General features: G+C 52.3%; 1 protein-coding gene and 1 pseudogene across 1 annotated transcript; both read right to left on the bottom strand.

The window, feature by feature from the left end:
* Nucleotides 1–441: 441 nt before the first annotated feature.
* Nucleotides 442–3173, bottom strand: LOC114494924 (annotated as a pseudogene).
* Nucleotides 3174–5151: 1978 nt separating this feature from the next.
* On the bottom strand, nt 5152–15543 carry LOC114494923 (HLA class II histocompatibility antigen, DP beta 1 chain-like). Its single transcript, XM_028510163.1, is given in 6 exon segments — nt 5152–5219; nt 6026–6136; nt 6649–6930; nt 7687–7948; nt 8500–8655; nt 15538–15543. Coding segments are annotated over 6 exon segments (885 nt in total).
* Between the last annotated feature and the right edge of the window lie 76 nt (nt 15544–15619).

Below are 15619 nucleotides of genomic sequence, written 5' to 3'. Positions count from 1 at the left end.
CTTTGTCAGGCTGCCTGAAGGAGCTGCCAGCCCCCAGGGCAGGTGCACAAAATAGAAAAATAATTGGCGAGCACAGGGTGGGAGAAAACCCACCAAATCAGGGTTGCCTTTGTCTACAGATCGTGGTGGCTCCCAGCAGGGGAGAGTCTGCTCAGCTCCGAAGCTCGACATTCTCTGGAGCTGAGGACAATCCTGTTTGCCTCCTTGTCAGGTCAACTTCCCGCTCCCCAGAACCCCCACTGAAAGAGCCCTGGAGGGGTGTGCATGGTGTGTACACCTGCATTGCCTGGGCTGGTGTTGCACACACATGTGCACACAACTGAAGGGGTGCCCCTGCTCCTCAAGGGCTTCTCTCTAGTAACACAATCCTGTGCTTGTGCGCACGCGCGCGCACACACACACACGCACACGAAGACAGGTGCGCACACATGTACACACACACTAGATTTTCAGGGAGAGTAGGGGGTGGGGTCCCCTGAGGCTCACTGGACCTGGGCTGGGTGGAGGTCTGCCTGGAATGCAGTGGGCTCCCATCTGGGCAGGCCAGACGGTGGCTAGGAGCAGAGGGTTGTAGATCCGCTTGCTGTCAGCCTAGCGAGTGCCATGAGACAGTATGACAATGAAGCAACTGGATGGTGATGCAGCTGTCTAGAATCTTCTTGTTCCAGTCCTTCATAGTTTTGCAGTGGTTCAAGGCAATGACATGGAGCTCAGCCTTGCTGTCACAGTTTGTTGCTCCCTCAGGCCCGGCAGCTGACTCTGTATTGGACACTCACGCTGCTCCTGCAGCTCCCAGGCTGGATCAGGTGCTGCCTTCCCTTCTCCTTGCTCCAGGAGCCGCCTATTCTCATCTTGCTCCCTGAATCGTCCTCAGTAATCCTGCCACTGTGTTTTGCCTGGATCTTCAGTGCCGGGGCTCTTTGGAGGTGATCATGCCCAGGCCGCTTGGCCACATAGCGGGTTCCATCACTGTGCACCCTGACTGTCCACTTGGTGCGTGGCGGTCTGCCCACCCGAGGGCCAATGGTCAAACTCAAGTGGCCATGACCCAGATCCTCTAGGCCATGGCCCTGCCTGCTGCACACAGCTGTGGCAGTGCTTGCTCTTCTGGCCCTGGTCTCTGTGGTGCCTAGAGAGGTAAGGGCTGCCCTTGCGGCCAGCATCACCCCTGTCTTGGGGCCATGGTCACAGTCCTCTGAATGCTGTTTCCAGCCCACCTCGGGATCCTGGAAGAGGGATCAGAACTTGGTGGAGCTCCCCTGTGGAGGAGCTGCCTCATGGTGTGTGGCAACAGGGGGCTGGAGGGGATGTGGTTGAAACTGGAGCTGCCAGCAGCGGCAGCCTCAGGGGGCTCTGTGGCAGGGCCTTGGTGAGCAGCGGGGTGCTGCGGCAGCTCTCCGCCATGTTGTGGGCACTGGTGCTGTCCGTGTCAGACTTCTCAGGCAGCTCAGAGATGTCGGACAGCTCATGCTTCTTGGGCTTGCCACCCACTCACCCCTTTGGCCTCCGCACCTCCTGCTTACAGAGGCTCTCCTCCTCAGGTAGTCAGGCCTTCAGGTAGCATTCCTGCAGCTGCAGTGTGTTCTCCTCTTCTCCACCGGCAGGAGGTTGTGGCACTGGAATTCCAGCTGCCTTAGCTCCTGCTCCAGTTGGCCATCTCATGGTGCAGGCTCTCATTGCGGGTGAGTCCTGGGCGCTATTGCCATAGGAGGCACAGGGGGAGGAGAAGGCCTGACTGGACTGGTTGCAGTTCTCCAGGTGGCACTTGATCTCCAGCAGCTCCCAGTAGTGCTGGTACTCCTGGTAGGTGAGGCCAGGGTGTTCCCTACCCCCAGCCCCGCCCTCTCAGCCAGCAGGGAGTCCAGGCTGAAGTGGGAGTCCCTACTCTGCAGGGTGTTCCCTTGCAGGCCAAAGTTGTGCAGGGTCCCGGGTGTGTTGGTGGCTCTCTGGGGCTCGTCCCCCAGCAGGTCATGCTCAGAGCTCTCCCCTTGCGGATGCTCTCCCTCAGTCAGGCCCACCCCACTGTCGGGCTCCTGGCTGTTGGTGATTCCTGGGCTTGCATTGGAGGGGGCCCTTTCTCCTCTTCATTTCTGAGCTGCTGGGCAGGGGTGATTTCAAATTCTAAACATGCAGGTCTCCCTTACTCTCTCAGTTCAAGTCATCCAGGAAGTCATCCGGTCACTGTCCTTCCATCGCTTTGCCACCTGGCTCTCAGGCCGGGCTACCAGCAGGGAGATGTTGATGTTCTCCCCCTGGCTCAGCAAGACCATGGCCTCCTCCCGGTTCTGGGTGTCCACATGGTGTACCTGGGTGATTCCGTCTCTCTCTCCGATGTTGCCTTTGGCTGCAGTGCTGCCAGGAGTCACCTCCCAGCACCGATGCCCAGGTCCTCTGCACCGTCTGTGTGGCAGCAAACCATGAGGACCAGCCCATCCAGGTGGCTGGCTTTGCACAGCTCCCTCCTCACACTCCTGCTGGTCCTAACGGTCCTCCTCCTGCAGGCCGCTCTCGCTGAACTCCGCTGGGTCCTAACACTCACGGCTGAAGGGGGCGCTCAGACAGGGCGGAGGCTCCAGGGTGACCGTGGGCGTGGTGGGCGGGCACAGCTTGAAGGTGACGTCAGTCTGAGTGCCACTGTCCACAGGCTGCAGGCTGTGGCAAGAGCTGTCTCCCCATAGGTGGGGGCAGCACCTCAGCACCTGGATCTCCCGGGACTCCTTGGAGGAGCTCGGGGCCTCCACCGTGTGCTCCTGAGACAGCTTGGGGAGCTCCTTCCCGCTCCCCTGGGGCGTGGCTTTGGGCTGCTCCTCGGTTTCTGGACCAGGGTGCACATAGCCCCTCCCATGGTGCCGGCCCGCGAGGGGAGAGGGGGGAACGTGGAAACGCTTTCACTGGCCCTTGTGTGGGACTTCAAAATGGTTTTTAATCTGAGTCCCTTTTGCTTATTACTCAAGATACTGTTAAATTAACAATAAGACATTGTAAACACTGGTTTCTCAGCCCTCTACTGACGGGTTTGTTTATTTCTTTCTTCTCAAACCCCAAACCCCGAGCCTCTCTCATTGCAGACAGCGCCCACAGTGCGGCTCCTTCACAGTCAGAGTCCGGGTGGGAGATTCTCTGGGCAGAGTGGCTGCCCCTCTCCTTTCACCAAGATGATTGACAGTGGACATGTCGAATTCTACCTTCTCTTTCTCATTTGGGGCACTGGTTCTCAACTACAAATATCACAGACTAGAAAACATGTTTGGTTTCTCATGGCAGAGAGCAAAAAACAAAAATTTCATACAATAGAATACTTTCATCTGCATCCTTGGTTTGTAACTTCAGCTTTTCAAAAACTGCTTAAATGCTAATAGGATTCATAAAACATTTGTAATAATAATTTCACATAATAATAATAACAACAAATTATGTGAATTTAGCTCTGTCCTCTGTAATAACCAATGTTTCCAGAAAACTAGGATTTAAGAGTGTTTTCTGTATCAATATGTGACTTGCTTTGATAAAAATGGATATTCACATTATCTTGAAAATTGTCAACAAAATGGATGGTTTGCCTACGTACAGAAAAGCATGAACCTGGCTGGTCTGAGTGCCGTCCTGTGAGAGGCCTGCTTACAAGGCCGGTACCTGGCTGGCAGCCAGGAACTTGGACTTGGAGAGGGTTCCCACCACTCTCAGGACTGGTGAGAATGCCCCTAAACTGTACAAACGTTATGGTTTATGCTGACACCTCTGGGCGTCTGGAATTCTCATCTGTGCCCAGCAGAGGGCGCCCACGTGACCAGCCCCCAAGAAATCCCCTTGGAGCCCAGTCTTTGCTGAGCTTTCCCGGGGTCAGTGCTTCCTGTGTGGCCACAACTCACCACTGGGGGAGTTCAGTGCGTCCTGTGGCTCCAATGGGAGAGAGACCCTTGGGAGCTCATGTTGGTTTTCCAGGCTTCACCCCATGTGCTTTTTCCCTTTGCTGACTTCACCCTGTAACTTTTTACTCTAATAATCAGAGCTGTGAGTACAACTGTGTGATGGGGCCTGTGAGTCCCAGTGAACCATCTGACCTGGGTGACCTTGGAGACCCCAACATAGCCCCTTATGGGATCTGGTACCTCATAATATTTAAAATGACCAAATCCAACTTCTAGTTGTAATGTATAAACATATCTCATTAGACTGATTTCCCATAAGCCCATGCAAGAAAGTCAGGGAAGAAAGGAAACCTGAAGCTTGGTCAAGGCTGAGCTGCATGTGACAGGTGACGGTGATGTGTGTGCACTGCAGGGACTGGAAGCTCTCTCACCCCTGCTGTGTGGAGTTTGGATTGAGGCGGCCATGACATGAAATGGCTAAAGTAAATAGTACTTCTGCTTGGTCTCAAACATCCATTAACATGATTTACAAAAATCCTAGTGAACTGTGTTCTAAACCAGACCTGTGTGGAAACACTGAGATGCACGTGCCTTTGGCCCTGTGAAGACTGGGGATGGGCTCCCCTCTGACTGATGCAGAAGGGAGGGAGGTCAGGGCAATCCGTTGGACCCGGAGTCATGGGGTGAGGCCGCCACCACAGTCGGTTTGAACAGCAACATAAAGAGTGTGATCTGTGATGCTCTCGTGTTTGTTACCTGTCATTCTGATCTTCTGATGATTGTTACACCAGGAACAATCTCAGCACATTCTTAGTGACTGACATGCGTCTCCGTTCTGCGTGAATTTCAGTGGCAAATCCATGCTCAGTGCAGGTTCATCTGGGACTGCAAGAGTGACGCTTCCCCTCCTCCCAGGTAAGGGTGCAACGTGAACTTGGGCATCCACAACGAGAGAAAGCACATTTCAGGAGGTCTTCTACCAGCTGTCCTCCTATTCAATACGGAGAACTGATCACCATCAGGAAGTTTACTTCTCCAGGCCTGGCTAAAATAACAACGACATCCCCAGGCTCTTCACTGGTCACCAAACCCTCCAAGCATAAACATGGCCACATGACCATGTCCCTCCTGTTGGGAAGAGAGGAGGACCGTGATGTTGGATTCAGGTGGTCTTGTTCCTCAGGAAAGGGCATCTGTAGATTGGAGAGCTTGAGAAAAAGGAAGTGCACTGAATTAAAATGCAGAAAAATGCTCTAAAATGGGTGTTAAGGGCACAATTCTGTCATAATGTCCTTTTTGGAGGCAGGAGGTTGCTGGGCAGCAGAAGGACCAGGGACGCTTGTTCCGAGGCTGCAGGTGATGTCGGTGGTCAGTTCGGCAGCCCCATGAGGAAGAAGAATGAAGACAACCCAAGCTCAGAGGCTCCACTTCCTTTCCCTCTGGAGTCCCAGGAGAGAACACATTATAGGCAGAGGCTGCGTGTTGGCCTGACGAATGATGAAAGAGAATTTCTGGCGTTTCTTTGAGCAATGGGGTGAAGCTCACTGCTTAGACCCACCCAAAAGGGGAGATAGACCATTGGCTCAACCCGAGCAAGAGGGTCAGCCTCTGAGAGTTTCCCCTGCTCCCCAGGGCACTTCCCATGGTGCACCCTGAGCACAGAGTACTCATTCAGTGCCCCCAGTGCATGCTGCAGTGAAACAAATTGCACCCCAGAAAGGAGAAGGGAGCAGATATACCACCTGCTGGCTGAGGACCTTGTCATTCTGAAATGAAAGGGAAAGAGAATTTGGATTTAGTAATTGAGGGAGTGAGGAGCAGCATCATCTTGGAAAGTTATACAAACCTTTGCATCCGATGCCCACACACTGGGAATGAAAGCAGAGACCAATGAAAGCAGAGACAAGCTTAGACTTAAGCTGACCCCCAGCTTAAAAGGACACCCTGCAGCCTGGGGTCCCTGCTCAGGGTCTCAGGTATGTCGCTGGGCCAAGGTCTCAGTCAAGGCATCTTCTTCCCTCCACAGCTGCCATCGCCTGACCAGAATCTCATCTCTGTGGCCTCATTTGCTCTGTCACTTTGCTTTTCTGTCTCAACTTCATCACTGAGTAAGACAGTGAAAAGGCAATATTTACCACTTTCCAGAAGTTTCTTACCTTGCCGGCCTCTGACATGGAGAATGGAACTCACCACGAGGGCGATGAGCCCCAGCACTGAGCCCCCAATTCCCGTCAGCATCTTGCTCCGGGCAGAATCCGACTGAGCCCCTGGAAGGACAGACCCAAGGTCAGTCCCACCCCCACCTGCTGTGGACCCTGGCCCTGCCCGACACCTGGAGCCTGAGCTGGTGCACCGTGGAGACAAAGGGGAGGGCAGTGCCAAGCGTGGAACCACTGTGGGGGAGGAGCAGGTGTGGACGCACCCAGTGTTCTGGGTCTCAGACTGATGACACCCACAGGAGGGAAATGCTGGTTTCAGGTCAACCCATTGAGTCCCAGCACAAGGGACTGGGGGGAGACGGAAGGGAGAGGCCAGGTCCCAGTGTGAGGGCCAGTCATGAAGGTGATTGCTTTTCTGGGATTTTCTGACAAGGAGAGATTCTTCAGGATTTCCCTAGGGCAGGGATACACCCTAGAGTCACCCTAGAATCACCAGAACCCTGCTGCTCCCAGCCTAGACCACAGGGGGTTGGTGAGGACACACGGGGTGGTGTGGCCCTGAGGGAAAGTGAGTGGATCCCAGAGCCTGGAGCACAGAGGGTCATCGGGAGATAACTCACTCCACTCCACGGTGACAGGTCTGTCCAAGCTGGCGTGCTCCACTAGGCAGGTGTAGACATCTCCCCTCTGTGGGGTCATCTCCAGCATCACCAGGATCTGGAAGGTCCAGTCTCCGTTATGGATCGGGTTGGTGGTCACAACCCCAGCTGTTTCCTCCTGTCCGTTTAGGAACCAGCGGACTTGAATGATCCCAGGATAGAAATCTGTCACGTGGCAGACAAGCAGGTTGGGGTACTGTAGGGGCGCCTTCTTGGAGGGGGACACATTCACTTTAGGCTGGACTAGGAGTGGGAAGGAGAATCTTATTAGGAGAACTGAGACAGTTAATGCAGTGCATTTAGTGACTTTCTTGCCAATTTGGCTTCTAGATGTTAGAGATGGATATATTGTCTGTTAAGCCATTCAGAGGCAGAAGCTGGGGAATAGTTCAGGAAAAGCAGAATAAAATGTTTAGATGTTCCAAGAATGACCTTGTTATACACAGTGCAGAGAGAGCAGGAAGAACAGGAGAGGGTCACAGCTGGCATTCCATAACACTTTCACCAGAAATGGTCGAGGTAGTAACTAATGTTCTTTGAACAGAAATGTTGAACCAGATATGAAATTACCTAAATATACATTTCCCTGTCTTGTTCAAAAGGATGCACAATCCTTCCAAATATTATCTTGGAATCAGACTGTATTTGATAGTCAGCAGCATTCCTTTGGTCTCTCAGTCTGACGTGCTCGTCAAAAAGGGTGAGGAACAGAGCCCCCTGATTCATTCTTCATTTAACCTGCATGTCTCCTGGTCATCTCCACCAAAAAAAGTTTGCAGCAAGATCCACAAACCCAATGTCCTCAGCTCTTTTGTGCTGGGTTAGCAGGGAGTTTGGCACTTTCCCTGGTGGTCTGGCCCCTGCGCACCGTGAAGCCCTTGGGTCCAGGCCCCCCAGCCTGGGACCCGCTGGGGCTTGGAGATGGGAGGAGGCCCCTCCCCTCCTCCGCTGCCCAAGCCCAGCCCTTCCGGGGTCTCCTCTTTCCCACCCACCGCTCACCTCTGCGCTTCAGGGTGAAACCCTGGTCCAGCTCGCAGTTGTGTCTGCACACCGTGTCCGCGGCGCTCTTCCTCAGCTCCAGGAACTCCCTCTGGAGGTTCCAATTCCTGGCAGTTGTGTGCCTGAGCTCAGTCACAGCCGCAAACACCCGCACCGCGCTGTCAAACTGGACGCACACGTCTCTGTTGTAAACGTGTCACTCCGAGAAGCGGTGCGTCCCATTGAACGCACAGCAGTGGCTCCTCCTCTGGCTCACATGTCTCTGTGTGCGGGGGACAGACCAGGGCAGGGCAGAGCTGGAGAGGCCATGACACCCGCGGGACCCACTGCCCACGTGCCTGTGTGGGCCCTTTACTGTTTGCTGAGCGGCGCAGCCAGGGGCCCGCAGTTCCTGTCTTTGCCTTTTCTCCTGGGTCCCCGTTGTCCTTCTGGCAGAGTGTCCACTACGGAACTCAGAGGGTCACTCTGCCCTCCGACCCAGGGCCTGGAGCTTGGCTGAAACAGACGCCGTGTGTTCACCACACCCTGAGTGTTTTCTCTGTCTCTCCATGTCACCTCTGATCTCTTTGTCACCCTCAATAAATCAACACACTACTACAATATCATCTTTTGGCTGCTGATGTAAACATATTTTCTTTACTCCTGTCACCTGACATGGTTAAATGAGAAAATACACATTTTTCTCACACCCAATCATTAGATCTTGGATAAATCATGACCCTCTTTGGACCAAAGTTTTCTTCCCCAATAAATGGGGGATTTAACTAAACAATCTCTGAGGTTGCCTCCAGCATTGGTAATAAAGAGCCCTGCCTTAGGGGACACACTGTGGCCGCAGAGAAAGGCGGGTTCTCGGAGGCCTGGGAGCTGGTGCAGGCGCACAGGAGGCGGGTGCTGGAGGTGGGCGCCGCAGTTGGCTGAGCGCTGGAGGCCCAGGCAGATGCGCAGGGAGCAGCCGAGCATCTGGGTCTAGTGAGGAGCAGAGGGCGAGAGCGCTCTGGCAGAGGTGCCCAGAGACAGGAAGGAGCCACAGGAAAGGGAAGAGGGGTGACTGAGGTGACAGCGACAGGGCAGGCGGGCAGTGGTGCTGCCGGCTGTCTGTGCCAAGGGGGCCGGGGGGGTTTTCCTGCAGGGACTAGGCGTCATCTGGTCTGTGCAGCAGGAAGGTCCTGGGGGAGTGTGGGGCGTGGATGGATGTTTCCACAACAGGCAAGAAGCGGTGAGGGGTGAGGCACAGACGGGAACAAAGAAAAGGAGTTTGTGAAACAAAGTCTCTCCGAACTAGGGAGGGGAAGGACGGCCTCTTCCCACTTACAGTGCCGAGACCAGTAAGTGTGATGCTTAAGGTCATGGCCTCTGGGTGGAGAGGGCCTCGCTCCTCTTCCACCTCAGTGACATGGCAGCTGTGTGACCTCAGGGAGACACAGGGTCCTTGTACTAAAATGGGGACAGTGATGTTTCCCTGACAACACCGTGTGGGTTAACAGACCCAGAAGGGAAGCTGTGACATTGGCCTACAACACAGCACGGGCTCAGGTGACAACGGCTGTGATCACATCCAGGCGTTTATTCACAAACCAGGAGTGAGGACTCAGAATGAGGGCGTTCTGTCCCACTGCATTCTGGTCCGCTGCCACCCACTGCTCAGGCATCCGTCAGGTCCACTTCCTCCCTGACCCTTCCCTTCCCAAACTCACACAATTTAAAGTGCGCACTCCCCACCCCTCACTGTCCCCAAACTGGAACAAGGGCCAATGCCAAGCACATCTTATGACCCGCCTACACTCCCCTGAAATGTCCGTGTGTCCTGGTGCCGTGTTCCTGACTCTGTTCCGGATGTTCTCAACGAGGGTTATTCTCCTCACGTCATTCCCTAACTGTTACCGTGATTAGTAGCCCCCAAGGGCACACTTCCACCCTGTCCTCTCTTCTGAGTCCCACACGCATCTGCCCATGCAGCCCCTGGACGCCTCCAGATGGACACTCCACAGGAGCCTCAGCATCAGCCCGTGCGGACGAAACCCATGCTCCCTCCCTCCACCTGTTTCCCTCCCAGGTCCTTGGTGAATGGTGCTACCAACCACCCATCCTCCAGCTGAGAATTCTCAGTCACTCGGAACCCATTCTCCTCACTCTCCACCTCTGATCAGATAACGAGACTGTTGCTTGGTCTCCTGACCCTCTTGCCCCCTGGGACAATTAACTCAGACTGCCCTCACTCCCAACCTGGATTAATTTGGTGGCCCCTTAACCCTTCTCCCTGTCTCAGTGTTGCCTCCTCCAGTTCGCCCTCGAACTTAAAGTCACACGTGCCTCAGTGTGATGACCTGTCTTCCAATGTGACCAGCAAGGGTCTTTATGATCTGACCGTGCTCACCTGACCCGGTTCCACTCCTACCCCTCCACCCTTCCACTCAGTCATTTTATGGTTTTACCAGGGTAAACAACCCCCTCCCCAAAGTGGAGTTTTCTTCTGGAGGGCGGGCCCCTGTAGTATAGGCTTTTTGTGGTAGGTGAATGTTCTAGGAACCCATCTGTATCATGTACCAGCTGGTGTTGTTGTGAGAGGCTGCATTTGGCTTCAGTGAATTGTTTTTGAAGACTCAATACGTTTGCCTGTTTCATGATGGGTGATTTACAAGTGCACCTGCCCACACTGTGCTGAGTGTTCAGCAGTTTATGACCAAAAAGGGCATGACCCCCATGCCCCACCCTCCGTATTCACCTGACCTGAGCAACATTTTTTTGTTTCCTCTATGAAAAAAGTCCTCAAAGGGAAGTGTTTTGCTGACATGGATGAGGTGAAACAAAAATCAGCACAGGCACTAAAAGGCATCAAAATCAATGAGTTTAAAAACTGTCTTGAGTAGTAGGAAAAACATCTCCATAGGTGTATTGCATCAAATGTAGAGTACTTAGAAATAAATGCAGTTTACATGTAAGAATAAATACATAATTTTTTATATATAAATTCTGGTTTTTTGGGCACCCCCTCTTATTTTTGTGATTTCTTTGCCTTTTTATGTTGCTTATTTCACGTTGCATAATATTTGCATATTATCCAAATAAAAATAAATGAAAGTGCAAAGTAAAAATATATTTTGGTCCTGATGCTCAAACCAAAAATGCCCAGTTCCATCTTACCCTTCAGCACCAGGACGGGCATCACGTTCTCTGGGAGACGTTCCAAAGTTCTCTCTTCCCACCCGCGGTCACTCCTTGTCGACCTGCAGTGCTCTCTGTGCACAGCCGCACACCTTGCTTCCCCGCTGCTTGCAGACCAAACTGGAGCTCCTTACCCTCCGCCTGCATTTGTTCTGTTCCAGGGGTCCCTGGCTGAGCGAGCACGCCACCCGCCACCCGTCAGGTTCAGCAAACTGGAAATGGAGGCGCTCATTTTAACTCTTTCCACTTTTCCCGCTCTGACTAGGGCCTGGAGCTGATGTGCCGTGGCACCTCCTATGACGTGACCTGTCAGAAAGACCCCTCAGTGGTTAGGAAGGACCGGCACAGAGTAGGGAGCTCAGAGTTTGTGGATCCACGGGACCTGACCACAACAAAGAAGGCCCTCCACAGATGGGGAGAGAAAGTTGGTTAGCAGATGGGGTTGGAAACACTGGCTTAGATGTGGAGGGAAAAATACCTAGATCTGTACCTAACATAAACACCTGGACCCTGGAAGGATTAAAGATGTAAACAGGAATCATAAATTGTAAGATAAATGTAAGAATATATAAGAGAGTATAATTAGGAACATAGGGGTGAGGAATCATTTCTTAAGCAAATATAAGAACACAAGACATAAAAATATATAAAATTTTTTCAAAAGAACACAAGGCAAAGATATAACAAAATGGATCACATTAAAATTTAATAAGAGGGGGAAGGGTTTTCAGGAACATGTATAAAGGACACATGGACAAAACCAAAGGGGGTAAGAATCAAGGGTGGGAGGTCAGGATGGCTGGGGTGGGGGGAGTGGTGGAGGAAATGGAGACAACTCTACTTGAACAACAATAAAAATAATAATAATTTCAAAAACAATAAAAATAAATAAAAAATAAAATTTTTGACAAAAAATGCTTTTGTTAAGCAAAGGGTATCACTAATAAGTCAATAGGGAATAGAAGTAGACTCACAATATCTAAAATGGAGATGGGACTAACATCTAAAATATACAAACAGCTCTTTAATGAACACACAAAATAAAGAACTGTAATAGAGAAGTGAGTGGATCAAGTGCGGGAACGGGAATGAACGGGACAGTACGTGCAAGGCTAACTAACTTCCATTCCCTGGTGGAGAGAAAACCGCACGGTACGGAGGTAGAGAGACGGAGATCTATGAGACTCTGAGGAGTCAGAGCGCCGGGTGGGGGCGGGGAAAGCTCCCTGAGCTGCTGGTGGAGTGTGGACCACTGCACAAGGGCAGAACGCGCGCAGGGGACACTTGGTCAAGTGGAGTAGATGGACGCGTGTGACCCAGCACCTGCACACCTTGTCACACAGCAAAAGTGTGCACACGTGTCCGGAAAGGGGCAGGTCGGGGCTGCCGCTGGCTGTGGCGCTACTTTTAAACTGAGGAGTTGGCGGTGACCATCGATTTGATCACTGTGGGACGGTCAGTACCTGCCCTGCAGTCCGCGTGCGCGGTGGGCGGTTAGGCAGCCTTAGGAGGAACCGGGTGACTGTGCTCCTCACCCCGTGGTCAGACCTTAAACACGTTATATTGAGCGGGACAGAAAGGAAACTGTATACTTCACAACGTTACTAGTTGCACTAAAAATGCAGGCAAATGAAAAATACGTATTCTGAAATATTGCATACAAAAACTATGCAGGAAACCGTTAGAATGGGTGAGTGTGTTCTGTCTGGGAGCCTTTAAGCCTCATCACAGTGGGGACACTGGGGACATGGAGACAATGTAACTTTTTCCAAGTCTGTCTTATTCTCTGCACTTGGACATTTTAAGGCAAGTTATTTTTTTTTTTATTTTTATACAGCACCTAACCTAAGCCTTGGTTTTATGAATCAGAGAGTGAGCAGAGAATTGATTTTATTTTTTAAAAATGTTTCCAGCTTTCCGAGGTGTGTCTGACAACCAGAAACTGCACATGGTTACGGTGTGCGACTGGACGGCCTGACACCCGGCACGTTGTGACGTGTGTGGTGCTACAGTCTCTCAGCACAACCAAGACCGTCAGCGTGTCCCTCCCCTCACACAGCTGTTTCCTCCTTGTCTCTTCCCTGTGTGTGCTGAGAGCACCCACAGTCTACTCTTAACTTTTAAGTGAGCAGCACAGTCCTGTCGGTACAGCCGAGCTGCTGTGCGCGGTGCTCCAGGACCCACTCGTGTGCGTGAAGGAACCTTTGTTCTCCTGGACCAGCACCTCCCATCCCCCTCCCACCGGCCTCGGCCATCACCGCCCCGCTCGCTATTTCTGTCGGTTCCACTGGGTTGGAGTCCATGCAGTGTTCGTCCTTCTACATCTGGCTGACTTTACTGAGCATAACGTCCTCCACGATTATCCACATTCTCACAAAAGGCAGGATTCCCCTCTTTTAACAGGCTGAATAGCATTTCACTGTGTAGATGCACATTTTCTTTACCCGTCCGGCAGTCTGTGGACATTTAGGTTGTGTGTGTGTGCTGACTATTGTGGAGAACGTTGAAACGAGCACAGAAGTGCAGGTATCTCTTCAAACCCAGACTTCGTTTCCTTTGATGCACACGCACACTCAGGAGTGGGGCTACCGGATTGTATGGCAGCTCCATTGTTACTTTTTGAGGAATCTCCGTACTGGTTTCCACAAGGGCTGGCTAATATACATTCCCACCAACAGCGCAAGAGGGTTCCCTTTCTCTACGTCCTCGCCAACACTTGCTGTCCTCCGTCTTTTGGTAACAGCCATTCAGCAGGTGTGCGGTGCTGGTCTCTCACTGTGGTTTTCAGTTGCATTTCCATGGTAACTAGGGAAGTTGAGCACCTTTGCATATACCTGTTGGCCATTTGTATTTCTTCTTTGGAAAATGTCTAATTGTGTCCTTTGCTGATATTTATTATTTTGTTGTTGTTATTGAGTTGTATGAGCGCCTTCTATATTTTGGATATCAATATCTTATCCAATATATGACTTGCAAATGTATTTTCTCCTGTTTCCATAGCATTCCTTTTCACTATGTTGATTGTTTTTTTTTCTAGATTGATGCAGTTCCATTTGTCTATATTTGCTTTTGTTGCATATGTTTTGTGTCATATCCAAAAAGTCACAGCCAGATCAGTGTCAAAGAGCTTTTTCTTTGAGATTTCTTCTAGGAGTTTTATGGATTCATCTCATTCCTCTTACTTACTGGAACCCATGGGTCTCCCCCACGTCCACCCTCCATGCTGATCACTCTTCACCCAAAAGAAGCCTCACGCCCGGATTTCAATGAACTCACATGGATGGCCACCGGTGCCCTGGCGCCCAGAAGAGTTTCTCCTGGGCCGGCCCCGCACCCCCTCTCCTCTTGCCTCCTGCTAGGCATCGTCCCATCTCATCAGCTGCTCCCACAGGCCGTCCTGCCCTCTGAGACTCCAGCGCCTCCACTTCTTCCCTCACTGGCCAGCACAGGCTGCACAGCTGAGCTGCCCTGGTCCGGTTCTGTGCCCACCTGAGTGATGAACGTCAGAAAGCCTTCCCCTTCCCTCTACCTGAGACATGGGTACGATGGGGTGGAGTTTGGGCAGATGGACTGGGAAGTTTCAAAGGCTATTAATCCTGGAAACTGGGGAAGAAGCCTGGGGGAACCTGATTCTCAGGAAGAGGTGGGGCTGGCTTCATGGGTGGAGATGGAGAGGCTGGGAATTTTAACATGAGCGCCTTCACCGTTCTGTTCCCTGTTCTATCAAGCATGGGCTTGGTGGAAAACTGGGACTAAAAGAGGCCACTTCCTGTTTCTCACTTCCTCTCTGGCCCTGTCCTGATATGCTCTGATCTGCTGCCTGATGTGGTGACTGTCAGCTGCAGTAGGTGTCCTGTTGGCCTCAACCTCAGCTCGTCCTCACTGTCCCCTCTGGACTGGTCCTGGGATGGGCCCTGCCCGGCTCTGTGGAAGGGCCTCCACCTGGATCCCTGGCTGCACAGCATGGTCCTGGGACCCTGGACACAGTCACAGAGTGACTCTGGCTTCCTCTTTCCGATCTTTGATGTTGAAATATCATCTTGAGCCCTCTGTGAGAACCTTGTCCCTCCAAAATCCATCTAGACCACCAAGTGCCATTGTGTCCAACAGATGCACACACACTGATCTCCTTTCTCTGGTGGGAATTGTGGCCCTGGACAATGTCGGACCCCCAGGGCCTCTCTGTGAGTGGGGATCACGTGGGAAAGCCCTAGGGGTCATTCCCCTGAGCTGGGACTCAAAGAGCAGCAGCTCTGCCCTTACCTGGGGGGTCTCTGCCCTGAGCCAAAGGGGAGCTCAGTATCACCAAGGACGTCATCAGAGATGCCATCCAGGGGCTCCCAGGGACCTGCAGGACCACCATCCTGGAGCCTGGGAAAGGCCGGGGCCCCAAGAATCTCAGCAGCTCTCACTGCACAGGCCTCCCTCCTGAAACATTAGAGATGATGAGGCAGGGCAGCCTCCTGCACCCCTGGGTGTGGCTGGGTTCCAAACAGGAACCAATTAGTAGGAAATGTTGTCACTGTCCAGGCAGAGGGTTGGTGTAAAGCGTGTGATCCTTCAAGGTGTAAGATTCACTCACAGCAGTGTGAGAAAAGGGATCCTGGTTTTGATGGACTGGGTGAGTCATGAGGGTTTGTGTTCTGTTTTCCTCGCTATAGTATAGACACCAGGCACATCACCCACCTCCATCGTGAGTGCCTCCCCCACCACCATGGCTGTGTCCTGGGAATGAGTGAGTCCTGTACAGTGTGTTAAAGGGCCAGGG

The sequence above is a fragment of the Phyllostomus discolor genome, chromosome 4, assembly GCF_004126475.2.
Source record: "Phyllostomus discolor isolate MPI-MPIP mPhyDis1 chromosome 4, mPhyDis1.pri.v3, whole genome shotgun sequence".
Classification (NCBI taxonomy): Eukaryota; Metazoa; Chordata; class Mammalia; order Chiroptera; family Phyllostomidae; genus Phyllostomus; species Phyllostomus discolor.
This window is presented reverse-complemented; position numbering and strand designations above follow the sequence as displayed.